General features: G+C 42.7%; 1 protein-coding gene, 1 pseudogene and 1 gene segment (V, D, J or C); 2 read left to right on the forward strand and 1 right to left on the reverse strand.

Annotated features, from left to right (window-relative positions):
* Window positions 1-12,435, forward strand: part of LOC119567937 (olfactory receptor 6M1-like) — a 39,417-nt gene extending 26,982 nt beyond the window's left edge. Inside the window, exons 3-4 of one of the 3 annotated variants that reach the window (XM_043527236.1) lie at window positions 5,000-5,216; window positions 5,530-7,449. In XM_043527236.1, coding sequence (XP_043383171.1) covers window positions 5,548-6,501 — 954 coding nt within the window. In that variant the 5' untranslated portion in view covers window positions 5,000-5,216; window positions 5,530-5,547 and the 3' untranslated portion in view covers window positions 6,502-7,449. Of the gene's footprint in view, window positions 1-4,999; window positions 5,217-5,529; window positions 7,450-11,561 lie in introns of those variants that run through there. The other 2 variants (XR_006285483.1, XM_043527237.1) reach the window with 2 other exon arrangements.
* A 4,995-nt stretch (window positions 12,436-17,430) lies between these two features.
* Window positions 17,431-18,832, forward strand: LOC102947727 (annotated as a pseudogene).
* A 2,442-nt stretch (window positions 18,833-21,274) lies between these two features.
* On the reverse strand, window positions 21,275-26,852 carry LOC102946831. The segment is given in 2 exon segments: window positions 21,275-21,600; window positions 26,739-26,852. Coding segments are annotated over 2 exon segments (342 nt in total).
* Between the last annotated feature and the right edge of the window lie 597 nt (window positions 26,853-27,449).

Consider the following 27,449-nt stretch of genomic DNA (forward strand, 5'->3'; position numbering starts at 1 on the left):
GCAGGAGTTGGAACTCAACGGTAGATGGCAACAGCAGGAACATGCAAGTAACAACTGTAAACTGGTGAAACAAGAAGTGACAGGTACCATAATGGGCTAAACTGGCATTAATCTGTATGAATATGTTCACCTGTAGAATAAGTACACCTCAGTGTTATGTGGCTGAGGAAGTTAGTTTTGGGCATAGACGCTTGAGCATTAGCATGAATATTCACAATGGTGCCCAGGCCTTACAATAGGGCAGACCACCGTGGGGAGAGTTCGTTTTCTGGGCATAGCCACCATTTGACCCTTCAGCTCTAGTGTTATCTACCATCAGTCTTCAGCACTGAGGAACCTGGGCCATCGGACTCATTTGGCACGCCAGAGACAGGGCTGGTCCTTCATCTCTCATCACCAAGCATAGGCGTCGACCCCGTGGGTGCTCCGGGGCTGAAGCACCCACCAGCAGCTTCCCGCCCACCCACTCCAGCTCACATCTGCCTTCGCCTCCTCCCCTGAGCATGCCGCGTGCCCGCTTTTCCCCCTAGCTCCCAGCACTTGTGCCGAGAAACAGCTATTTTGCGCGGCAAGCGCTGGGAGGAGGGGGAACGCAGTGCAGTCGGGGAAGAGGCGGGGCCAGGATTTGGGGAAGGGGTGCAATAGCGGCAGGGAAGAGGCAGAGTTGGGGTGGGGACTTTGGGGGAGGGGTTGGAATGGGGGCAGGGCAGGGGTGGGGAAAGGGTGGAGTCGGGGCGGTGCCAGGGGCAGGGGCAGGGTTGCGGGGGCGCGAGCACCCACCGGTGCCGGGGAATGTTGGTGACTATGTGACACCAGGTCCTCAACAAAGGGTGTAAGTAGGCAGATTTAAGAGCTCGTGCCAAGAATGATACCGCAGATATCCCCAATCCGGTGCTACTTCTATCTTTTTATGTGGCTCGGAGCTTTTCTGGCTTTGTTCATTATTCTAATAAAGAGCTATTATCTTTACCATACGCCCCAAGGCTCCCAACAAGATATTGAACTTGTTGGGTTTAATTCTATGTAGCCTGATTCTTGGGACAAGAACCTTATGACCTTCTGATCAACTGCCAAATAATACAAATATGATTAATCTTTAAAAGAGTCAGGCAACAGCTGCAAGGGGCCTAGATAGCTCACCTAATCCAGCCCCCTGTACTGAGGCAGGCCCAAATAAACATCGCCCATCCCTCACCAATGTTTGTCCAACCAGTTCTTAAAATCTCCAGTGGTGGGGGTTCCACATCCCCCCTTGGAAACTATTCTAATGCTTAACTGTCCTTATAGTTCGGTTAGAAATTAGGGAAATCGTTCTAAATCTCCCTTACTGCAGACTGAGCCCATTACTTCTTACCCTACCTTCCGTGGCCACGGAGAACAGATCATTATTCTCTTTATATCAGCCCTTAACACATTTGCAGACTATTAACAGGTCCCCCTTGCTCTTCTGTTCTCAAGACTAAACATGCCCCACTTTTTAACCTTTTCTCATAGGTCAGGTTTTCTAAACCTTGTTTTCATTTTTGTTGCTCTCCTCTGGCCTCTCTCCAATTGGTTTCAGAGTAGCAGCCGTGTTAGTCTGTATTCGCAAAAAGAAAAGGAGGACTTGTGGCACCTTAGAGACTAACCAATTTATTTGAGCATAAGCTTTCGTGAGCTACAGCTCACTTCATCGGATTGAGCTGTAGCTCATGAAAGCTTATGCTCAAATAAATTGGTTAGTCTCTAAGGTGCCACAAGTCCTCCTGTTCTCCAATTTGTGCACCTCTCTCCTAACATGTGGTGGCCAGAACTGTACACAGTGCTCCAGCTGAGGCCTCACCAGTGCCAAAGAGAGTGGGACAAATGTCTCCTGTGTCTTGGGTGCAACACTCCTGCTGTTCCCCCCTCTGAATGATATTAACCTTTTTAGCAACTGCCTCGCAGTGTTGACTCTCCTTCAAATTGTGATCCACTATAACCCCCAGATTCTTGTCAGCAGGACTTCCACCTAGCCTGAGATTCCCCATTTTGTTGTTGTGCATTTGATTTGTCCTTCCTAGGTGTAGTACCTCTGTAATTGTCTTTCTTGAGTTTCATCTTGTCAGTTTCAGATCAATTCTCTTATTTGTCAAGGGTGTTCTGATTACTAATTCTGTCCTCCAAAGTGTTTGCATATCCTCTTAGCTTCGTGTCATCTGCAAATTTTATAAGCACTCCATTAAAGTTATTAATGAAAATATTGGTAGTCCCAAAGCCGATTGACCCCTTCAGGACCGCATGAAATAGACTCTCCTGGTTTGACAGAGAACCATTGGTAACTATTCTTTGAGTATGGGCTTTCACCGGTTGTGCACCCAATTTATGATAATTTAATCTAGACTGCATCTCCCTGGCTTGCTTATGAGAATGTCATGTGAGACTATACCAACAGTCTTAGTGCAATCTAGATATATCCTGTCTACTACTCCCATATCCACAGTAAACATAGAAGAGAAGGACCTTAGGTTGGTTTGGCAACATTTGTTCTTGATAAATCCATGGTGGCTATTCCATGTATCCATGTATTTTTCTCAAGGTGCTTACACATTGATTGTTTAACAATTTGTTCCACTGTGTTCCAGGCATTGAAGTTAGGTTTTGTTGTCTAAAATTCCCTGCCTCCTCTTTCTTTCTCTTTTAAAGATAGGCACTATGATTGCTCTTCTCCAGTCGTCTGGGAGACTGGGGAATTAGGTGCCCAAAGATCTTAAGTAGCTTGGAAAAATCTAAGCCACAGTGTGGATAGGGCCTAATAGATGTACCTAGGATTTCATTACTCAGAACAAAATTGTAGAACCCCGTCATTTTTCCAGATTATTGCTCTGTGTGAGTGATGAATGTTCAGGTAAGCCCATCTCATACCGAAGCTCCTACACCACATCAAATGCAATAAAACCACTACAATAAAATCTACAATAATGCTACTATGTAGCAAAAATGCTACAATAAAATCACTAGTCTTGACTAGTGATGCCTATCTTTGGATGGAAGTCTAGTCTCTGTCCTTCCTTAACCTTGGCCCCTAAAATGATACTGTTAGCAATCTTGTGTTAGAAAACGAGTCTAACTTTCCCATTTCATCTGTTAAGTGGAACATTATTGTGGCACATCTTAACATCAAGGGCGTCTCACCAAAACCTGGTGTAAAACATACAAATGTTCATAAATTGGAGGAAAGGGAAATTTTTCTGTTGAACCTCTTTTTGGTCGAAAATGCTGATCGACAACACTGAAACATTTTGCAAGTTTATGTCGGTTTCGCTGAGTTGTGTCGACCGTTTTTTACAAAAATCAAACCGTTTTACTGCAGCACTTTGACAATGCGAATGCCGTGGGGGCTTTTTAGTGCAAGACAACTTTTTTTGTTTGAAAATTTCCTTTGCTTTTGTTTGTTTGGAAAACCTTTTAAAATGGCCCAACCTGAAACAATTACATGTCAATGTATTCATTTGACCCAACACAAATTTACTGTTTCTGTTTAACTTTTTCATTCGCGGCAAATTCTTTAAAAATTATTTAACCAGAAACAGTGTTCCATTTTTTAAATGGCGAGCTTACTGAAATAGCTTTTATTCACACAGCCCTACTAAGAAAACCCACATTAATTTGCCAATCTGTCGGGTTAAGAACATAATCATTAGCCGTGTTTGGAAAAGGGTCAATAATTTTGGGAATGTTTGAGGGAGATGTTCTTGTTTCTTTTCAGAGCATGATTACAAATTCTGATTAAAAATAATAAAAAAACAAAATTTTGAACATTCAAAAAAAGATGAATTCATCTTCCTATTCTGCCTTAAAATTTTGGGGTAGGATTTTTAAAGATTCCTAAGTGTTTGGCACCAGAATCCCATGGAAAGATAATGGGAGCTCTGCACCTAACTACTGTAGACTTCTTGAAAATCTTAGCCTTAAAGAAGATGACTATTTTAGGGTTCAATTTGATCAGGTAACTCAGGATGTCCTATGAGAGTTCTTGCCTCTGGTAATTTCCTATTGGTGTTGCCATGGCTCAGATTAAATGATTGCACTTTCAAAACCTTATTTAATGAGTGGGTGAAAGCGAGACTTTCCCGCAGATGGACAGAGGAGGAGAGATGGCGAGAGAGCAATGGCTACGGAGAGAGAGATTCAGAGAACAGAGCTGTTTTTTTTATTTTTCTAAATGACAGCAGCCGTTCCTCCACTAGTCTGAAAAGGTAAATATATAAAACTATAATACGGCTATTCATATGCTTTGGTGTTCCATAGTTCATTTATTTGTAGAATAGGAGGGACCATTGTGATAATCTAATATGATTTTCTTCGTAACACCGGCCAGAGGACATCTCAGGAAAAAGTTCCCAGAGTATAGACAAAAGTATAACAAGATCTAATGGCTGGGAGTTGAAGATAGACAAAGTCAGACTGGACGTAGTGTCTATTTTTAACAGTAAGGAGAATTGCCCATTGGAATAACTTAGCAAGGGTGATGTGATGGATTCTCCCATCCCTGGTCATTTTGAAATCAAGATTGGATGTTTTCCTAAAAGGCAGGCTCTCGTTCAAAAGGAATTCTTTTGAGGAAGTTCTGTGGCCGGAGTTAGACAGGAGGTCAGACTAGATGATCACAGTGGTCCCTTCTCACCTTGGAATCTATGAATCTATTATGGTGGGTGTTGTGGGACGAACACCGAAAAGAACATATGCTGCTGGGTGCTCAGAGACAGAAGTTTAGACCCTGGAGGGAGGCTCCACCTAAATGGCTTATTCGGATTTTTTTTTTCAATGAGAATGGTCATCGGTTTTCTCCAGAGAGGAGAGGGAGCAGAACCACAGAGAGGATGTGGGAGCTGGACCCTGACCAGGAATGACGCATGGCCATGCTTTGATAAGATCAGGGTCTCCCTAGAGATGCAGGAAGTGGAAGGGTCACTGAATGCTATATTTATGTTTATGTTTAGCCTGGTTAAATAAAAGTATAATGGTTTTTCAAACCCAGAAATCAGAGGAGTAGTATCGATAGGCTTGGAAGAGACCTGTAAGGTCCTTGAAATAGAGGAAGGAAAACAGCCTGGATCACGGAATATTTACCGGCGAGTGTCTGGAGAGCAATATCAAAGGAGTATAAGGCCAGCAGTACCAAACTTGAGACGCTGGTGTTGAATCAGGGAGGGGCAGCTCATGACAAGTGAGAGGATTCATGGAGGAGTTTCAAGGTAAAATGCTATGATGTCTGTTAGTCAAGAAATCTGACTAGAAAATCAAAAGGGTCTCATCTGAATTTAAAATATATGAATCTGTGAAAATGGCATGCTCTTATTTTCACTGTCTATTTGGGCATAAGCTTTTGTGGGCTATAACACACTTTGTCAGATGCATCTGATGAAATGGGTTATAGCCCATGAAAGTTTATGCCCAAATAGATTTGTTAGTCTCTAAGGTGCCACAAGGACTCCTCATTGGTTTTGCTCATACACACTAGAACGGCGACCACTCTGAAACTTATTTTCACTGTAACTCTTTCCACAGCCAAGGCTGACATTGGACATGGCGGAAAGAAACGAAACAGCTGTGTCTGAGTTCATCCTAGTGGGATTTTCCAGTCTTGGTGAGAAACTGAAGATTTTCCTCTTCCTGGTTCTTCTCCTCATCTACCTGATCACAATAACAGGGAACGTGGTCATCATTTTCGTAGTGTGGGTGAATCCCCGACTCCACTCTGCCATGTACTTTTTCATCGCCAATTTGTCCTTCTTGGAAACGTGGTTCACCTCGGTCACAAGCCCTAAGCTGATGCTGAACTTTCTCTCAATCAGCCGAACCATTTCGTTCCATGGCTGCATGGCCCAGTCCTTCTTCTATTTTGCTTTGGGTGGTACAGAGTTAGCCTTCCTAGTGGTCATGTCCTTTGATCGCTATGTTGCCATCTGCCGCCCTTTGCAATACGCCACCGTCATGGAGCAGAGATTCTGCATCCAGCTAGTTCTTGGTACATGGGTGGGAGGTTTTATGCTTATGAGTTTACGGATGCTCCTGTTTTCGAAGTTGAGTTTCTGTGGGCCGAATGTGATCAACCATTTCTTCTGTGACAACACACCCCTTTTCCTACTGTCCTGCTCTGACACCAGTAGGGTTAGAAGGGTGGATTCTATTTTGATCTCAATTTTAGTGCTGAGCTCATTAGGCCTAACAATGTTGTCATATGTGAGCATCTTATTTTCTATTCTCCGAATCCCAACGGCCACAGGCAGACAGAAAGCTTTTGCTACCTGTGGCTCCCATCTCACCTCTTTGGCAATTGCCTACGGAAGCTGCATTGTGTTGTATGCCAGGCCTTCAGGAAGTTCCTCCTTGGATGTCAACAAAGGGGTGGCTCTGCTGAACACCGTACTGTACCCTTTCCTCAACCCCTTTATCTACAGCCTCAGAAACAAGACTGTGAAACTCGCCCTGAGAGAAATGTTTAGGCTGGGTACTGAAAAGTTGCTCCCCGATCTGTGACATGCTTCCAAATAGATACAAGAAAAGCAACAGAAAGATAATGGAAGGGCATGAATCGATCCACTAATCTGAAGTCCAATTTTGTGTAATACTCCTTCCTTCACATGTATTTTCTATAAATAAATGTTCAGTTAATTCTATTATTCAAGAAAATAATTAGAATAAATAAACCTTCCTTTAAAGTGCTGAACTGTCGCCCACTTGAGATCAATGTGCAATTATCCACAGAACAAACACCGCACGGATAGTAGCAGAGCAAGTTTCCTTCAGGCCACACCACTTTCAATAGGACTTGGGTACCAAATATCTGTTAGGCACTTTTTTCTCTTCATGACTATGGTTTCTGAGGACTTCACAGCACCCTTGCATGGTAGGAAAACATTATCTTTAATTTTTATTGATAGGGAACTTAGCCAATGGTTAGAATAAATGAATTGCCCAAGGTCAGACAAGAAATCTGTGGCTGTGCTAGGATTTAAAGTCAGGTTTCCTGAGTCCAAGATTGCTCAAAAATCCAATGGACTAAGACCACAGGATGTATGGAGAAATATTCAGCAGCCTCATATCTCGAATGTCAGATTTCAGACCTTCATCATTTCTATCAGTAGCTGTAGAAGGTTAGTCACAGTATGGAGGTTTCTTAGATACAGAATGAATTGCCAGAGAGAGATTCTTCAGCTGCAGTTCCTGCTGGTTTGCAGACATTCCTGCGATATGAAAGACACCGGGTCAACTCCCAGCTTCAAATCAGGCCATATAGTGTTTGGAATCTGTATCTCCCATGTTCCAAGACATTATCCAAACCATAGGCCTCTAGGGTCAGAGCTGGTTTGTCTCTAGAATTGACTAATAACACTACCCTGAACAGAGAAACTCTTTCATAATTCATGTCCAAATGTCTAGGATTTATTCTGATGCAGAATGAGAACACATTTCCCACCATCTCCCCTCCCACCTTTTCATTGCCATTGTACCAGATTAACTAAACATTTCAGACTCAAAATTTTACATTGCTTTTCAGATTCACCAGTAGTAATAAATTCTGCTAGAAAAAAATATTTTCACCCTTACATTTGAAAGATAAAACACAAATAATTAATCCCCAAAAAGGAAGCACTGAAATAAAAACACCTTAAGCATTGGCTTGGTTTTGCTGCTTAAAATTAAATGTTCTCCCCTCACTCCTACAGGACACATTTTGGCTGATGAATCTTGTGGAAATCCTTCTTTCTTGTTCGGGGGGAAATGTCCCTCTTCAGCCCCCACTGCCTCCTAGAGTCACACTAGGCATGGGGGTCAGAATTCACTGACAGAAAATAATATCCTCTACTGAGTGAAACACACAGCTCCCTGAAGCAAATTGCCCCCAGTGATGTTCTTGGGATTGGGATCTGTGCTGAATCGGAGAGGGAAGCAACCTGTCCTGAGTCCTCCTCCCTGTTCTTTGCAGCACAGCACAACCTACAACTATCCCCTGACACTTGTACAATCCTAGAAGTGTAGGCCTGGAAGGGACCTTGAGAGGTCGACTAGTCCAGCTCCCAGCGCTGAGGCAGAGCCACATAAACCTAGGCCATCCGTCACAGGCGTTGGTCCAACTGTTCTTTAAAACCTCCAGTGACAGGGATTCCAGACCCACCCTTGGAAGCCAATTCTAGAATTTAACTACCATTGTAATTGAAATGTTTTTCCTAATACCTCACCTGTATCACCCTTTCTGAAAATTAAGCCCATTACTTCTTGTCCTACCTTTAGGAGACATAGAGAAGAATTCATCATAGTCCTTTTCATAACAGCCCTTAACAGATTGGAAGACTGTTATAAGGTGCACCCCACTCTCCTTTTCTCAAGACAAAGCATATCCGTTTTAAAATGTCTCCCCTCATAGGTTAGGATTTCTCAACCTTTTATCACTTTTGTTGCTCTCCTCTGGACTGTTTCCATTTTATCCACCTCTCTCCTAACATGTGGTGGCCAGAACTGGACACAGTACTCCAGCTGAGGCCTCACCAGTGCAAGTAGAGTGGGACAATTACCTCCCATTTCTTAGATACAACATTCCCATTATTACACCCTAGAATGATGATATCCTTTTTAGCAACTGCATCACATTATTGACTCATATCCAGTTTGTGATTCACTATTAGCCCCAGATACTTTTTAACACTTCTATCCCCTAGCCAGTTATTCCCCATTTTGTAATTGTGCATTTGATTTTTCCTTCCTAAAGGAAGTACTTTGCACTAGTCTTCATTGAATTTCATCTTGTTGAATTCAGACCAATTTTCTCATTTGTCAAGGTCATTTTGAATTCTAATCCTGTCCTCCAAAGTACTTGCAAAACATCAAAGCTTGGTGTCATCTGCAAATTTTACAGACACACTTTCTACTCCATTATACAAGTCAGTGAAATTAATTAACTGTGCCAGCCCCAGGGCTGACCCCTTCAGGACTCCCTAGGTACTCCCTCCCTGTCTGTCAGTGAATCATGGATAACTACTCCTTTTTGTATAAGGTCATTCAACCACTTCTGCACGTATCTTACAATAATTTCATCTCGACCCCATTTCCTTAGTTTGCTTATGATAATGTCATATGGGGCTGTGTCAAAAGCCTTACTACAATCTAGAGATTTCCTGTCTACTGCTTCTCCTCTATCTACAGGACCACTAAACCTGTCAGAGAAGGAAATTAAGTTGGTTTGACAAGATATGTTCTTGATAAATCCATGTTGGTTATTTCTTTTCACACTAGTGTCATCTCGGTGTACGCATCAAAGTTAGGCTGACTGGTCTACAATTCTATGGGTTTGCTTCATTCCCTTTTTTAAAGAAATGTGATAGTTGCCCTTTTCCAGTACTCTGGGAGACTGCACCTAACATCCTTAGTCTTTTTGAGCATGTTTGGATGAAAATCTATTCTCTGTTCTTGGCCTCTAAACTAATACTGGTAGCAGTCCTTAATTAGAACAATATTCTAACTTGCCGTTTGATTTGCTAAAGTGTATGTCATTCTGGCCCATCTCAATACCAAGAGAGTCATGCTGGAAATTATGTAACACAAATACAGAAGCTCATAAATAGAAGTGGATGACTTTTGTGGCTGAAACTCTTTTTGGTCTAAAACGGTGATTTAGCAACATGTTCAGGTTTTGCAAATTCATGCTGGTTTCAGTGAAGTGTAATAGCCGTGTAGTTTTTTTTGAAAAAAAGAAACACAAAAGGTTTTATTGCAGCATTTTCCACATGAAATGTTTGTTTTTCAGTGCAAGGCAACCTTTTCCCTTTCAAAATTCCCTTTTCTTTTGTTTAAAAAAAATAGAAAACATTTTAATAGGGTCAATATTAAAAGTTAAACATTTCAATTTTATCATTTCACCCAAAATAAATGTGTGGGGTTTTTATCTTTTGTATTCACCAAACTGTTTATTCATTAGTTTCAAATTGAAACATTTGATTTGATTTTTTTTTCAATTGGCAGCTGTCTGAAAAAGTCATTATTCACACAATTACACTCCCAAATAAACACTACGTTGCCATTCCACCTACACTCTGTTTATTTTAGAACATGATCAATAGAAAGATTTTCAAAAAGGGCAAAGAACTTCACACGTGTTGAAGAGTAATATTTTTCAGTTTCCTTTCACAGCATGATTCCAAACTTTGATGGAAATAATCATGAAAAAAGTGAAAAGCTGGGAAATTCCAAAAAGCTGAATTCATCACCCAGTTCTGCCTTGACAGTTCATAGTATGATTTTCAGAGATTCCTAAGGGACGTGAGCACCTAAATCCCATGGAAAGATCATGGGAGCTCTGCATCTAAGTGCTTTAGTCTTCTTAAAAATCTTAGTGTTAAAGATGACCATTTTTGTGTTCAATTTGATCACGCATGTCAGGTTGTCCTGGGAGATTGCTTGCCTCTGGTAATTTCCCACTGTTGTTGCAAGACCTCAGATGAAAACATCGCACTTTCAAAACCTTATGTATAGAGTGGATGAAGGCAAAGACTTTCTCCAGCTGCACAGAGAAGGAGAGATTCTAAGAGAGCAACAGAGACAGAGAGAGAGATTTTCAGAGAAAGAGAGAGAGGTGTTTTCTTTTGCTTTTCTAAATGACAGCATCCATTGCTCAGCCAGTCTGGAAAGGTAAAGATATGAAACCATGGTATGGCTGTTCCTATGCTTGTCCCATGGTTCGTAAATTCATAGATTAAAGGCTAGAAGAGAACATTGTGATCATCTAGGCTGGTCTCCTTTAGAACACAGGCCATAGAAATTCCTGGTAAAATTCCCTAGAGCAGATATTTTAGATAAACACATTCAATCTTGATTTAAAAATGGTCAGTGATGGAGACTCCACCATAACCCAGGGCCAGAAGAGACCACTGTGATGAGTATGTTGTAAAAAAAAAAAAAATCTCCAAAAGAATCTAAACTGCTGCATGCTCAGACTCAGAGGCTTGGGCTCCTGGTTGCCTGGCTTGGAATTTTTTTGTTTATTTAAAGGGTCATCAGTTGTCTCCAGAGGACAGGGGCAGCTGGATCAAAGAAATTATTCAGGGAGCTGGACCCTGGATCAAGAAGGGAATCTCTGCCAGACGCTGGTAAAATCTGACTTCACTAGTGGTGTGAAAATAGAAGGTGACCGAATTCTATGTCTAGATTTCTGTTTGATCAGGTTAAATACAAGTTTACCAGTTTTTCAAACACAGAACTCAGAGACACAGTTTGTCAGTGGGATTTGAAATGACCTGCAGGGAACTTGAAATGGAATTATGAAAAACCCACATCCTTTATTTACCTGCAAGGGTCAGGAGAGGAACAGCAAGGTGTAAAAGGGCTGTGGTACCAAATCTGGGACGCTGGTGTTGAAAAAGGGTGTTCCCAGGGAGGAGCAGGTTGTGGCAACAAGTTAGGAGATTAACGGAAGAGTTATTAGTCAAAATCCTATGTCATATGCTAGGGACAGAGTCAGAAGATTACAAGCTTCCATCAAGTTTTAATATCCAAGAATCTGTGAAAATGGCATGCTATTATTTTCAGTGTTAGTTTTTCCACAGACAAGGCTGACGCTGGACGTGGAGGAAAGGAATGAAATCGCTGTGTCTGTGTTCATCCTACTGGGATTTTCAGGCCTTGGTGAGAAACTGAAAATTTTCCTCTTCCTGGTTCTTCTCCTCACCTACCTGATCACAGTAATGGGGAACGTGGTCATCATTTTCATAGTGTGGGTGGATCGCTGACTCCGCTCTCCCATGTACTTTTTCATCGCCAATTTGTCCTTCTTGGAAATCTGGTTCACCTCAGTCACGAGCCCTAAGATGATACTGAACCTTCTGTCAGTCAGCAAAACCATTTCATTCCACGGCTGCATGGCCCAGACCTTCTTCTGTTTCGCCTTGGGTGCAACAGAGTTCTGTCTCCTACTGGTCATGTCCTTTTTTTGATCTCAAGCGGAGTCCTGAGTTCATTATGTTTAACCATGCTGTCTTATGTAACCATCTTCTTCTCTATTCCGCGACTCCCAACGGCCACAGACAGACAGAAAGGTTTTGCAACCCGTGCCTCTCATCTCACAGCTTTAGCAGTTGTCTGTGGAAGCTGCATTGTTTTGTACACCCTTCATTCAGGCAATTCCTCTTTGGATCTTAACAAAGGGGTGGCTCTGCTGAACACTGTACTGTGCCCTTTCCTCAACCCCTGCGTCTACAGGCTCAGAAACAAGACCGTGAGGCTCGCCCTGAGAGAAGCCTTTAGTCAGAGATCAGCAAAGTTGTTCCCCAAACTATGACATGCTTCTGGATAGACACAATCAAAGCAACCAAAAGATAATGAATGGGCATGAGTCAATCTGCTAATGTTTAGCCCAATTATGTGTAATGATTCTTTCTCCATCTGTATGCTCTCTAAATAAACGATCAGTGCATTCTGTTTTTCATGGAAATAATTAGAATAATTAAGTCTTTCTTCAAAGTGCTAAGCTGTCTGACAATTGAGATCAATGCACATCATAGCACAAACACATCATTGATAGTAGCAGAGCGAGCTTCCTTCAGGACTCGGGTACCATATCTATGTCAGGCTCGAATGTTGTCTGCGTCACTGTAGTTTCTGAGCCCTTCACAAGATCCTAGAAAAGCATTGTCCATATGTTTTCACACAGCTAGAGAACTGAGGCAAAGGATAGATGTAACAAATGGCCCAAGGTCTGAAAAAAAGCCGGTAGATGAGCTAGGGTTTGCAGTCAGGCTTCCTGAGTCCAAGCCTTGCTCACCAATCCAATACCCCGATCTGTAGAAGAAAACACTCACGAGTCTCCTATCTCAGGTCAGATTTCAGTCTTGCATCATTTCTCTCAGCGGATGTAGAATGTTAGTCAGGAAATGGAGGTTTCTTGGGTACGGAAGAAATCGACAGATTCTTCAACTGCAGATCCTGCTGGTCAGGGACATGCATGGGCCGTGGAAGACTCCAGTTCAACTCCCAGCTTCAAATCAGGCCAAATAGTGATTGGAACCCGCATCTCCCGTGTACCAGGACATGATCCTAACCGTTGGGCTTTTGGGGAAGAGCAAATCTCTCTCTAGAATTGATGAATACTACCCTTGAACAGAGTCACTGTTTCATTCTGATGCGGAAGGAAAACACATTTTCAAACCATGAAATGTAATTCTAGATTTCCAACCAAAGTCTCTCTCTCCCCTCCCCCATTGCCATGGAACCAGATTGTCTAAGCATTTCAGACACTAATTTTTACAGTGCTTTTCTATTTCACCTCTAGCCATAAGTATTGAGAGAGAAAAAAACTTTCCCCCTTACAGAAATAATTAATCCCCCAAAAGCAGGAGATGAAATAAAAGCAAATTGGGTGTAGACTTTGCTTTTGCTGTTTAAAGTGAAATATTCTCTGACCACTCCCCCACCCCCCCGGGTATCAGAAAATGCTTTGAAGGGTGAACCTTCCTGAAGTCATTTTCTCTTGCGAGACGAAGAGGCCCCTGCTGTCCAGCACTTCCCAGCACCACTCAGGGGCATCGAGAGCCGCGTAGACCCAAACAAAATAGCGTCGTCTATTGAGTCAGGCACGCTGCTCCCTGAAGCACAGTGTGTCTTGGGGATGTTCATAGGTACTGGGGCCAGGCTGATTCAGAGAGGAAAGTACCCCGTTCTAGGCCCCGAAACCTGCTTTTTGCAGCACATCACAACCTAGCATTTCACCCTCATGTTAATAAAAACCAAGACATGTGGGGCTTGAAGGAACATCGGGAGGTCATATAATCCAGCTGCCTGTGCTGGGGCACAAAGGAACAGACCATCCCACTTGGTATGTGTCCAACCAGTTATGAAGCCTCTAACGATGGGGATTCCACAACCTTCCTTCAGAAACCTACTTTCATGCGGAACTACACTTGCCGTCAGAATTTTTTCCTAATATCTAACCTAAATCTCCCTCACTGCAGATTAAGCCCATTGCACCTTGTCCTGCTTCTATGAACATGGAGAACAAACTTGCAGGTTTTGAAAATTCATGTTGGTTTCATTTAAGTGTATTAGCCAATATTTTTTGGAAAAAATCAAAAGGTTTCATTGCAGCATTTTCCACATGAAATCTTTCAGGGTTTGAGTGCAAAGCAACAATTCGTTTCAAAATATCCTTTACTCTTATTAAAAAAAAATACAAAACATTTTAACAGTCACAGTTAAAAACTGTACATTTCAAGTTTGTCCTTGAACCAAAAGTAAGCCCGCCTATTTTTGTATTTTGCCTTCACCAAACCTTTTTTCACTCATTTTTGGTTCCACATGAAACTATTTTTCATTTTAAAGTGCTAGCTGACTGAAAGACACAGTTACACTCTCAAACAAACACCACCTTGCCATTCCACCTACAATCTTTATCTTAGAACATGATCAATAGAAAGGTTTGCAAAAGGGGTAAAGAACTTTATGAGTGGTTAAGAGTAATAGTTTCCATTTCCTTTCACAGCATCAATCCAAACTTTGATGGAAACTATAACTGAAAAAAAATCAAAATATGTGAAACTCAAAAAAGCTGAACGAATCATCCAGTTCTGCCTTATCTGTTTATGGTAGGTTTTCAAAGATTCCTCAGAGATTTGAGCACCTAAATCCCATGGAAAGATCATGGGAGCTCTGCACCTCACTCCCTTAAGCTTTTTGAAAAACTTAGCCTTAAAGATGACCATTTTTGTGTTCAGTTTGAGCATGCATCTCACGTTGTCCTAGGAGATTTCTTGCCTCTGGTAATTTCCCATTGGTGTTGTGAGTCTTCAGATGAAATCATAGCACTTTCAAAACCTTATTTATAGAGTGGGTGAAAGCAAAGACTTTTCTTCAGATGCACAGAAAAGGAGAGATGCTGAGAGAGCAACAGAGACAGAGAGAAATTCAGAGAAAGAGAGTCGTATTCTCTGTTTCATTTCTGAATGAGAGCATCCATTGCTCGGCCAGTCTGGAAAGGTAGAGATATGAGAGCATGGTATGGCTATTCCTATGCTTTGTTCCATGGTTCATAAATTCATAGCTTAGAAGGCCAGAAAGTACCATTGTGATTATCTGGTCTGTCCTTCTGTATGATACAGGCCATGGAACTTCCCAGTAAAAATTCCTAGAGCAGACTCCACCACAACCCTCAGTAAGTTCTTCCAACTGTTAATTATCTTCAGTCTTAAAAATTTACACTGTATTTCCAGTCTCAAATTCCTCTAGCTTCTACCTTCATCCAATGGGTCTTGTTATACCTGTCTCTGCTAGGTGGATGAGCCCATTTACTCCCCAAATAGGTGCTTCAGACTGTAACCAAATCATCCCTTAAACGTCTCTTTTTTTAAGCTAGGTAGAATGACCTCCTTGAGTCAACGTTTGTTTCAATCAGTCTTCAGCTACTGCATTTCTCATGTCAGGATGGAAACAAAGGGGTATAAAAGAAGAATTTAGCAAGGTGAACTATAGAATATAGCAGTGAAATTCAATCTATTTAGCTTATTGAAGAAAAGGTTCCGAGATGACTTGATCATGGTTCCATTGCCTACATGGGGAAGAGATTTCTTACAGTTGATGACTTCTTAGCCTAGCAGAAACTGAAGATAGACAAATTCAAACAGGAAGTAAGGTGCACATTTTTAAGGGTGAGAATTATTAACCATTGGGATAATGTACGTAGGGATGTGGTGTATATTCTGTTACATGAAGTCTTTACATTGAGTTTAAAGTTCTTTCTTCAAGATATCCTCTACTTAATCACAAATTGTGGGCTGAATGGAGGAATTACTAGATACAGTTTAGGTTAAAACTTCCCCAAGGCACAAAGTCTTTGCCCTTGGATTAGTTAAACACTGCCACCACCAAGTGATTTAACAAACAATCAGGGAAAGGACCACGTGGAGTTCTTATTTCCCCAAAATTACCCCTCTCCCCAAGCCCTTACACCCCCTTTCCTGGGGAGGCTTGAGAATAAACAAGATGAGCAGAGACCAGCCTTGGATTTTTAAGACCCAAAAAACCCAATCAGATTCTTAAAAAACAGAACTTTATTAGAAGAACAAAAAAAGTTAAGAGAACAACTCTGTAAAATCAGAATGCAAGATAACCTTACAGGGTAATCAGATTAAAAATATAGAGAATCCCTCCAGGCAAAACCTTAAATTACAAAAAGACACAAAAACAGGAATACACATTTCCTCCAGCACAGCGAATTTCACAAGCCAAAACAAAGAAAACCTAACACATTTTCTAGCTAGATTACTTACTAACTTTTCAGGAGTTGGAGGGCTTGCATCCTTGATCTGTTCCCGGCAAAGGTATCACACAGACAGACAAAAGCCTTTCCCTCCCCCTCCAGATTTGAAAGTATCTTGTCCCCTCATTGGTCATTTTGGGTCAGGTGCCAGCCAGGTTACCTGAGCTTCTTAACCCTTTACAGGTAAAAGGACTTTGCCTCTGGCCAGGAGGGATTTTATAGCACTGTATACAGAAAGGTGGTTCCCCTTCCCTTTATATTTATGACACACCTTTTGTGGTTAGGCGAGCACTTAGGATGTTGTAGACTTAAGTTCAAGTCCCTGCACCAATGGCTGTTTAATTTGTTATACAAATTGGAAGAGCTTCAACAGGAAATATTAAAAACACCCTACTCCCATCAGGCAGTACGCCATTGTCCTGTGGTTACCCAGGAAGAGGAAGACTTAAGTTCAAATCTCTCTTCCAAAGCAGATTTTAACATGGGTCTGTTACATCCCAGGTGAGTGCTTCTCCCCTGAGCTAAAGGACACTTAGGGAATCTTACTCTGGTATTTATAATTTGGGCATCTCCTGGTCACCTTATCTAGGCCAAGGTTTCCAAAGCAGCCTAAGAGATTTATGCACACTAACCTCTTTGAATTAAGGTGTTTTACTCCCTTAGGCTTCTTTGAAACATCCAGCCCTAGCAACTAGGTATTTTTCACCAGAAAAAAGCAGTCAGGCTTCAGAGAACCCTCCCCCTCCCTTCCACCTTCCCCCCCCACTGCATTCCAGAAGGCCACTTTCACCTCCTTGTTTCTTATCATGTAAAGCAAAGGGTTCAGGATGGGGCTCAAGACTGAATTTATCCCGGACACCACGTTGTTCACAGGAACACCTTCTTTAGCTGTTGTGAATATCGCCCAAAATGTTTTGCATCTAACAAAATACTTTCTTTGATCCAAACAGGAATTTTTGACAACTTTTTTAATCCTCCACTAATTCCAAAAAGGTTCAGATTTGGTCCAAATCAATTTTTGCCTCCCCTGACCCTCCCTGATTCTTTGGAACCACCACTGAACTGAACCCCCACCTCCAAACGACTGCGCCTTTTGCTGTTCCTGTGAGTCATGACTCAGAAGGAAGGAAACAGAGACCTGATGTGCAAGAAGAATACTACAACAGTGAATGAGTTCATTCTCCAGGGGCTTCCCTGTTGGTCACAGTTTTCACATTGTGTTCTTCTCGGTCATTTTACGCATGTATATCCTGACCATCATAGGAAATGGCCTTATTGTGATGATCGTGAGGACCAGTCACAAGCTGCACACCCCAATGTACTTTTTTCTGAGCAACCTCTCATTCCTGGAGATCTGGTACACCACCACCATGGTGCCCACAATGCTAGAGACCTTTGTAGAAGTCTAGACAAAAATTTGCGTGTACTGCTGCCTCTTTCAGGCTTTCTTCCATTTCTTCATGGGCAGCACGGAGTTCTTCATCCTGGATGTGATGTCCTTAGACCCTATCTGGCCATATGCAAACCCTTGCTATGTGCCACAATCATGACCAGCAGGGTCTGCCTCCAGCTGTCCATAGGGGCTTGGTTCGAGGGCTTTATGGCTATATTATTCCAAATTATTGTGGTCTTCCAGCTGCCCACATATGACTCCAACATTATCAACTATTTCTGCGGTGACATTGGGCTGATCTTAAAAATAGCCTTCACTGATACCTGCCTCATTGAGTTGCTGGGTTTCCTGGCTGCGATCACAGCTATTCTCAGTTCCTTGATGTTCCCCATGGTATCCTACATCTATATAATAACCACCATCGTCTGCATCCCCTCCGCAACAGGGTGCCAGAAGGTATTTTCTACTTGTGCATCCCAGCTGACTGTAGTCTCGATACTCTACAGGGCTGTTATGTTTATGTACCTGAGGCCCAGTGTGCATTCCTCATTCAGTCTCTACAAAGTGGTGTCAGTGCTAAATACTGTCTTCACCCCCTTGCTGAACCCTTTTATTTACACAATAAGGAACGAGAAGGTGAAGGCAGCCTTCTGGAATGCAGTGAGCAAGCAAATGGGTTTCCTGAAGCCTAGCTGCTTTTCTCTGGTGGAAAAAAAAACCCTAGTTGCTAGGAATGGAATTTTCAAAGAAGCCTACGGGAATTAAGCACATTAATTCAAAGGGATTAGCGTGCATAAATCTCTTAGGCTGCTCTGAAAATCCCAGCCTACATGAGGTGATCAAGAGATACCCAAGTTATAAATACCAGAATAAGATTGACTTGCTCTGCAGAGGGCCAGCAAATATTAATCAAACCAATGCATCCCCCTACACAGCCAGTGCTGAGGATTTAAGTGAGACAAAGAACCGTACAGCTCAGAGGGGCAGCACAAGGCCTGTGTATCACAGTCATCAGCAGGAGTTGAACCCGCAACGCTAAAAGCCTGAGCTTTTGCTACTGCCTTACCTAAGAGCTGTTATCGTCTTAGGTTGACTAACCACTAGAATGGGATAAACATGAGAGTTGGTCGGGAATTTTTCAATTAAACATTTTTTTTTATTGGGGAATGCCAGTTCATCAAAACCAAAATATTCTGTGAAAACACATTTGTTCCATTGAAACTTTCCCAGGAAGGTTTCTGACATCAGAAGTTCTCCCAAGCCAATGGCTCACTCATTTAAGGCACATCAGTTTCATAGCTAACAGTACACAGGGGAGTGATGGGGCCAGCGTCATGTCGACCTGCCTTTGAATGCCCTAACCGAATGGATGAGGTACCCTTTTGTAGATGGGTAAACCAGACGTGGCCTTTCACTATGAGATCAAGCGAGACTCAACCCCATGACCTTCAGGAGTGCAGTCAAACAGACTCAGTGCATGTCCAGGCTGGAATTTCTGAAAGCAAGCCCACACTTTTCAGCTTGGAAAAGAAACAACTAAGGAGGGATATGACTGAGGTCTATAAAATCATGACTGGTGTGGAGAAAGTAAATAAGGAAGTGCTATTTACTCCTTCTCATAACACAACAACTAGGGGTCACCAAATTAAATTAATAGGCAGCAGGTGTAAAACAAACAAAAGGAAGTATTTCTTCACACAACGCACAGTCAACCTGTGGAACTCCTTGCCAGAGGATGTTGTGAAGGTCAAGACTATAACAGAGTTCAAAAAAGAACTAGATAAATTCATGGAGGATAGGTCCATCAATGGCTATTAGCCAAGATGGGCAGGGATGGTGTCCCTAGACTCTGTTTCCCAGAGTCTGGAAGTGAGCGGCAGGGGATGGATCACTTGATGATTACCTGTTCTGTTCATTCCCTCTGAGGCACCTGGGATTGGCCACTGTCATACTCGGTTAGAGGGACCTTTGGTCTGACTCAGTATGGCCATTCTTATGTTCTAATGTTCTTACAGAATAGCCATTAGCCTGGTGATTAGGGTACTTACCTGCAATATGGAAGATCTTAATTCGGATCAGGGACTTGAAGCTGGAGTTCCCAAATTCCAGGTGACTGCTAAACCTACCAGACTTTAGAGTCAGTCTTTTTCTCTCTGTCCCAATGAATATTTGATTATTCACACAAAGTGGAGCAGCTCCATCTACCTCAAAGGATTAAGTATTTCATAGACCTTGTGCTGGCCCTATACATCAAGGGGAATTTCATCCTTGGAACTATATTTATGTCAGTAACTTGGGTGTGTTTTTCAGTGAAATCACCAGTGTTATGGTGAGGAAGCTACTGAAACCTTCCTGGTGGCCCCCATTACATTGCTCAGTCACGATTTTTATTTGTTTATTTGTTTTTAATTGGGGGGTGGGGGTAGACACAAGTCCTAGGTTTGCTCGCAGCTTGCTAGACTCAGAAGCCCATTATGCATCTTCTGGTACCTGTGCAGCACTCCGGCTACGCTTCCTGGAGGGAGCAGTTGCGCTTTCATGGTAATGCCCCTCTAGGAAGGTCACTGAGGTTTGAAACAAGGACTATCATCAGCTCTAAAACCAGGCATCTAGTGGGTGGCTGTTTTAGCAGGCAGCTGTCGCAGACGCTCAGGTGACGTCTACACTGAGGGTGGCCCGTGGGGGACAGGCACTGTGTGGGTAGCGACCTGCCGCAGTACAAGGCCGGCTGTGTCTAGATTTGCCACACCACAGTGTCAGGCCCTGGCGGTGGGGAGGCAGGGGGACACTACACTACCAGTCGCAGTGTAGAGGTGGACGGCACTGCCCAGGTGTGGGGAGAGCCTGCGTAGGGTATATGCCCTGGGGGTGAAGGCATGGGGGCACTTTCTTCTTCTCTGCCCGCCAAAGCTGCGCCTCACCATCTACACGGCTGCTTAAACCTCTGCTAGCCGGCCATGAGGTGTGAGTCTGCTGCACGCTGCCGTAAGGGGAGACGTACGCTTCGGCTGCGATTTTCAAAGCTGTGAAAGGGGATTTGGACACCCAATTTCTATTAAATAAATCAAATCTAATCAAATCTATCTATCTATCCACCCCCATGCACCCCCTCTATTTATCTATCTATCCCCATGCACTCCCTCTATCTATCTATCCATCCCCATGCACCCCTCTTTCTCTCTGTTGTATCTGAATTCTTCCCATGTGACTTTAAACAAAATTCTTTCTTTCTCTTCTCTAATTTCCGGAATAACTTCAGATTTTTCACTTTTTCTCTCTTCTCTAAAACTGTCTCTTCCTATACATAGCCATTGATAGAATACAGAGACATAGTCCGTATTACTGTTTGTTAGTCATTGAATACGTGTATAATTGCCTTGTTGGTATTCCCTTGCAATGCTTGTAATCCTAAATTTCTTAATCATTATTCAAAAACAATCAAACGATGGGACCAACCCCTGAATTAATATAAACCCAGCTAAAATGTATCTGTGTCTATGGGATGAGTCTACGCTGCACCCTAGTGGGGATGGAATAGACATGACCCAACTAGATTTTCATATGTCAGATGTATTTGAAGTAGTGCTTCCCTCAGGCTGAGAGTTTTTGCAGGGCTAGAACTAGGTGTCTCTCACTGTGTGTCTAGCACAGTAATACACAGCCGTGTCTTCCGCTCTCAGGCTGCGGAGTTGCAGATACACGGTGCTGATGGAGTTTTCTGTCGAGATGGTGACTCTGTTTTTCATGGAGTCAGCATAGCTAGTAGCACCATCTTCAGGGTCAATTCTTCCAACCCAAACCAGTCCTTTCCCAGGAGTCTGCCTGATCCAATACATATAGTAGTCGGTGAGAGTGAAGCCTGAGGTTTTACAGGATATTTTCACAGACTCTCCGGGCTTCTTCATTTCTGCCCCAGATTGGACCAGCTGAACCTCCGACTGGACACCTGTAGGGAAGGCATATAATGAATATTGGAACAGCAGATTTATCCCCATTATTCCAGCATCCTCTGAATCCCCCATGTTCTCAGATTACCTGGATGAGCTGCCATTAAGCAAAGATAAATTAAAATATGCCTCATATTTATTATCCTCTGCAGCCAAACCAAACACCGATATTCTGAGCAGTAAAAGCAGGTGACAGCCTCGCTGTTTCGATGTGGTTATTCTAGAGGGGGAAAGAGGTTGGCTTTTTAAACAGGAAACTCCCCACAGACTTTGCATAAACACTCATCACCTTCAGAAGCAGAGGGGGATAAAAAGCAGCAAGACACTTGGGCCCAGTTTCTGATCATCGCGCTCACGTGGGGGAGTCGCTCACCCCTTCAGTGGAACCTTTGCGGACAATGAGTTAGGCTTTTATTTTAGGCACAACCCTGAAAGGATCTGCACTAGCCCAGGGCTAACCCTGGGAGGCGTTGTGTCTCAGAGATACGGTTCTGATTCACATCTCTTCCTTTGCTCCCTTCATCGTCCTAGGGTGTAATCCAATTCCTCTTAGCTCAGTTATGGACGGATTCTCATTTACTTCAGTGGGGTTGGATCAGGCCTTTACTGCTGGAAATTACCTGCTCTAAATAACTCCCTGTCCCTAACATCAGCTAAAGTGACCTTTGAGTCGGGGAGTGGAGCCAAGACTCTGCCAATCCCCAGTCCTGCTTTTTCACCTCCTCCTGGGAGAAGGAGTAAGCAGCCGATTAGCCCTGTCTCATATCTCTGCACCCAGATTGGCCCACATGAGATATATTTTCTGTTGCCTAGATTCATCTTTTCCAGGGCCAGGTTGGACCACTGGGATCATCTAGCCTGACCTCCTGTGTAACACAGGCCAGAGAATTTCCTCCAGTTGCTCCTGCATTCGGCCCAGTTCCTTGTCTTTGATTAAAACACATCTTTCAGAAAGGCATCCAGGTGTAACTTGACTTTCAACAGTGGGCTGAGATTTCCAAAACTCCCTTAAGGGTTTGGATCTCCAACTCCTCTGAATGGGAGCAGATCCCTTAGGAATTTTCAATATATCAGTTGTGGATTCTGTTTATGAAAATCATGACAGGTGAGATAGTCTATAGTTTTAAAGCAATATAAACTAGCAACAGCTATCTTTAAATGACTCTAATTTTCTTTTCTTTGATGCTGGATGGACTTTAAGTAAAATATTTTCCTCACATAAAAGAACGTTGTGGGAAAACTTTAAAAGTATGTTAATCTTTCTGTGATATTTCCTCAGTTTCATATTGATTTATCTTTTCATTCTGTCTTTTTCAGTGCACTCAAGGAAAAACGTCTTACTTCTGAGATGTTTTAAAGGTGGAATGATCTTCCAAGGAAAGTGATGGATTCCACATAATTATGAACAAATGAACTGCGTCCTGAACAGATAAGAACAGAATAGACTAGACTAGAACGCCGTAGAGTAGATAACCCTCCACTGCCCTACAGGGGATAAGCAGTAGATGTGTGACCTGGCAAGGCTGTAGCATATGTTCAGGCTACAATATTGTGTTTCCTCTCTACTGAGAGTTTTTGCATGGCTTTAAATAAGCTTCTTCTCAGTGTGTGTCTAGCACAGTAATACACAGCGGTGTCTTCTATTCTCAGGCTGTTGAGTTGGAGATACGCAGTGCTGATGGAATTATCTGTGGTAATGGTGAACCTCCCTTTAAAGGACTCGGAATATTTTGTTTCACTATCTTCAGGGTCAATTCTTCCTACCCAAACAAGACCTTTCCCGGGAGTCTGTCTGACCCACTGCATGTAGACAGAAGTGAAAGTGAACCCTGAGGTTTTACAGGATAGCTTCACAGACTCGCCGGGCTTCTTAATTTCTGCACCAGATTGGACCAGCTGAACCTCCGACTGGGCACCTGTGGAAAAGTATATCATAAATATTGACATTCCAGATTATCTCTAATACCCTAGAATCACATGTATCCTCTAGGTTTTCCATTTACCTGGACAAAGTGCCATCAAGCAAAGATAAATGAAAATATGCCTCATATTTACTGTCCCCTGCAGCCAAACCAAACGCCGATATTCTGAGCTGTAAAAGCAGGTGACAGCCCCGCTGTTTTGACGTGATTATTCCAGAGGGGAAAAGAGGTTGGCTTTTAAACAGGAAGCGTCCCACAGACTTTGCATAAACACTCAACACATTCAGAAGCAGAGGGGGATAAAAGGTAGCAAGACACTTAGGCCCAGATTCTCATCTGCTTGCTCACATGGCAGAGTCTCTAACCCTCCAGCCATACCTTCAGGGCAGTGGGTTGGGTTCTTATTCAAGGTATGACATGGAGCAATACACCTGGAAGGTGTTGTGTCTCAGAGATAGGCCTCTTTATCCACATCCTTCCACTTCTTCCCATGGTGAGGCATAAAGGATTCGATCCATTTCCCATTCGGGTCAAGGGAGAGAATCCATTGACTAGAATGGAATTTGGATTGGGTTTTTACAGATTAAATAATCTAGCGGTAAGCAGCAGATTTTCAAAGGCATTTAGGTGCCAGTAAAATGCACATAAACAGCTAGGGGGATTTTCCAAAGGGCCTAGGGCTGTGATCCTCCAAGGTATTTAGGGACTTAACTCCCATTGACATCAATGGGATTTAGGCACCTAGACCTAGATTTTTTAAGGTATTTAGGAATTGCTGTTTTCAGCATCGCAACACCTAACTGATTGAGGAGCCTAAATCTCACTTTCAAAAGGGATTTAAGCACGTAGGAATCTAACTCCCTAAATCCCTTTTGAAAATGAGACAGGCTCCTAAATCAGTTGGACGTTGTGACACTGAGTGCAGAAACACCTAAATATCTTTTAAAACCTGGCCTTAACTTGCTACTTACCCCAATCTGTTCTTACTCAACTACTCTGACCATTGACTCAAAAGAGGAAAAAGCCAAAGTGATGCCCATTCTATAACCCTCCCTCCCAATCTGCTCCTGACCGAACGTATAAGCAAGTAAATAGTCCCATTTACTCTCATACAGCCAAATCTAACATATATTCAAGATCCCCTTAGGGCTGGCTATTAAGTAGATTTAGACACCTAGTGGAATTTTCAAAAACGTCTAGGTGCCCAACACCCATTGATATCCATGAGTTTTAGGATCCTAGGAACTTTTGAACATTCCACTGGGTGCCTAAATACCTTTCAAAAATCTGGCCCTTTAGCGATTCGGATGCCAGTTCCTATGAAGGGGACATGAAAATCCTTTTGGTCCCTCTGAAAATATCAGGCGTGGATTCTGTTTATGAGATGAAGATAAGCCATTACATAATTTAAAATGAGTGTTTGAACCACAGCCATGCTTTGAATTGCAGCAATTTTCATTTCTTTGATGACAGCCAGACTTTAATTTAAATGCTTTTCTGGCAGAAAGGAAGGTGGTAGAAAACTTTTAAAAATATATTTCTCTGTCTCTGACATTCCTTCAAGTTTTTGCTCTTGTTAAATATGATTAAGGGAATTCTACTTATGAAAATTTTTTAGAGTTTAAATTTCCAAGGGAAGGGGTGGATGCTCCAAAATTAAAGAGACATAAAGCGGGAAAGTTCTGGATCTATCAGAATCTGACTAATTAGAATACAACAGAATTTTGTATAAGCGACAAGCCTACATTGCCCCCAAGTTGATATAGAGTAGACATTGCCAGACAGGTCTATTGCATACAGTCTATGTGTTATACCAATAAAATAAAAACCCGCCAGATCTTATTAAAGGGGAAAAGGCAAAATACCACATTTATTGTGAATACAGAAAGAATCATAGTAAGCAGTGAGTTATAGCTATAACATTCCATTCAATCTCATATTTATTCACACATTCATTCATACACACACACACAGGTTCTGCAAGGTTGTTATCATAGTCACCAGCCTTTAGAGTTGCTCATGCCAAGCCACTGGCCAGGTGGCCTGGACATGAGCAGGGCCTTGTCAGATGCTCATCTGATGCTCCTGGAAGTTGGTTTGCAGAATCAGACCCCAAAGTTCTCACTTTCTAGAGTCCATTTTTATAGGAATTTCTTCCTATGCCAGTCTATGGAAATTGCTGAATTCATCATGCTGTTGCTGAATCAATCAGCAGATGGCACATTCCTGACGGCTCTGTGCTGCCAGATGTCATCTTGTTCTTTGGTTCTCCCATTCTTGAGGCTGTTGGGTGGATTCCAGTCTGCCCTCCGGGGGTCCTCTGGTTATTTCCACTTGACACCTTCTTCAGCCGATGGACACTGCATTCTTAGGCTGGCACCTCCCTGATCATTCAGTTATTATCCACACCAAACATCCATCCACATACATCCTCTATCTCTATTTTAATCACAATTGTTAACAAAGCGAGATGAATACAACAAAAGGGCGGGGAGTCTCTGGATGCTGTTTCTGTTGTTACAGAGTATTGCTTTGAGTCTCTCTCTGTGTGAGTAGTTGTTACAAAGAATTGCTTTGAGAACAGACTCTGTCTTAGAATGTACTAACTCAGTTAGAAGCTTGCAAGTTTCACACATAGAGGGAGAGAAACAGTACCAAAAACCAAGAGACCTCTTAATTAGTAATACCCTGGAATTTAAACTATGGGTAAGCAAACTCATCTGTGATTTTAATACAGAACTTCTTTAATATGATCCAACATATGCTGCCTTCACACTGAGAGTTTTTGGAGGGTTAGAACTAGGTTTCTTCTCACTGTGTGTCTAGCACAGTAATACACAGCCGTGTCTTCCGCTCTCAGGCTGCGGAGTTGCAGATACACGGTGCTGATGGAGTTTTCTGTCGAGATGGTGACTCTGTTTTTCATGGAGTCGACATATCTAGTAGCACCATCTTCAGGGTCAATTCTTCCAACCCAAACCAGTCCTTTCCCAGGAGTCTGCCTGATCCAATGCATATAGTAGTCGGTGAGAGTGAAGCCTGAGGTTTTACAGGATATTTTCACAGACTCTCCGGGCTTCTTCGTTTCTGCCCCAGATTGGACCAGCTGGACCTCCGACTGGACACCTGTAGGAAAGGCATATAATGAATAATGGAACAGCAGATTTATTACCATTATCCTAGCATCCTGCGAATTTCCCATGTTCTCAATTTACCTGGATAAGCTGCCATCAAGCAAAGATAAATTAAAATATGCCTTATATTTATTATCCTCTGTAACCAAACCAAGCACTGATATTCTGAGCTGGAAAAGCAGGTGGCAGCTTTGTCGTTTTGATGTGGTTATTCTAGAGGGGAAAAGAGGCTGGCGTTTTAAACAGGAAGCTCCCCACAGACTTTGCATAAACATTCAATGCCTTCAGAAGCAGAGGGGGATAAAAGCAGCAAGACACTTGGGACCAGTTTCTGATCGGCTTGCTCACGTGGGGGAGTCGCTCACCCCTCCAGTGGTGCCTTTGCGGACAATGAGTTAGGTTTTTATTTTAGGCAGAACCCTGAAAGGATCTGCACTAACCGAGGGCTAACCCTGGGAGGCGTTGTGCCTTGGAGCTACAGTTCTGAGTCACACCTCTTCCTTTGCTCCCTTCATCTTCCCAGGGCATAGTGATACAGGGTCTAATCCAATTCCTCTTCTTACAATTCCAGAAGGATTCTCATTGACTTTAGTGGGTTTGCATCAGGCCTTTACGGCTGGAAATTACCGGCACTAAATAACTCCCTGTCCATAACATCAGCTACAGTGACCTTTGAGTAGGGGAATGGAGGCAGGACTCTGCCAATCCCCAGTCCTGCTTCTCTACCTTTTCCTGGGGGAAGGAGTATGCAGTTGAGTAGCCCTGGCTCCATACCTCTGCACCCAGATCAGC

Source organism: Chelonia mydas, chromosome 13 (genome assembly GCF_015237465.2).
Source record: "Chelonia mydas isolate rCheMyd1 chromosome 13, rCheMyd1.pri.v2, whole genome shotgun sequence".
Taxonomy (NCBI): domain Eukaryota; kingdom Metazoa; phylum Chordata; order Testudines; family Cheloniidae; genus Chelonia; species Chelonia mydas.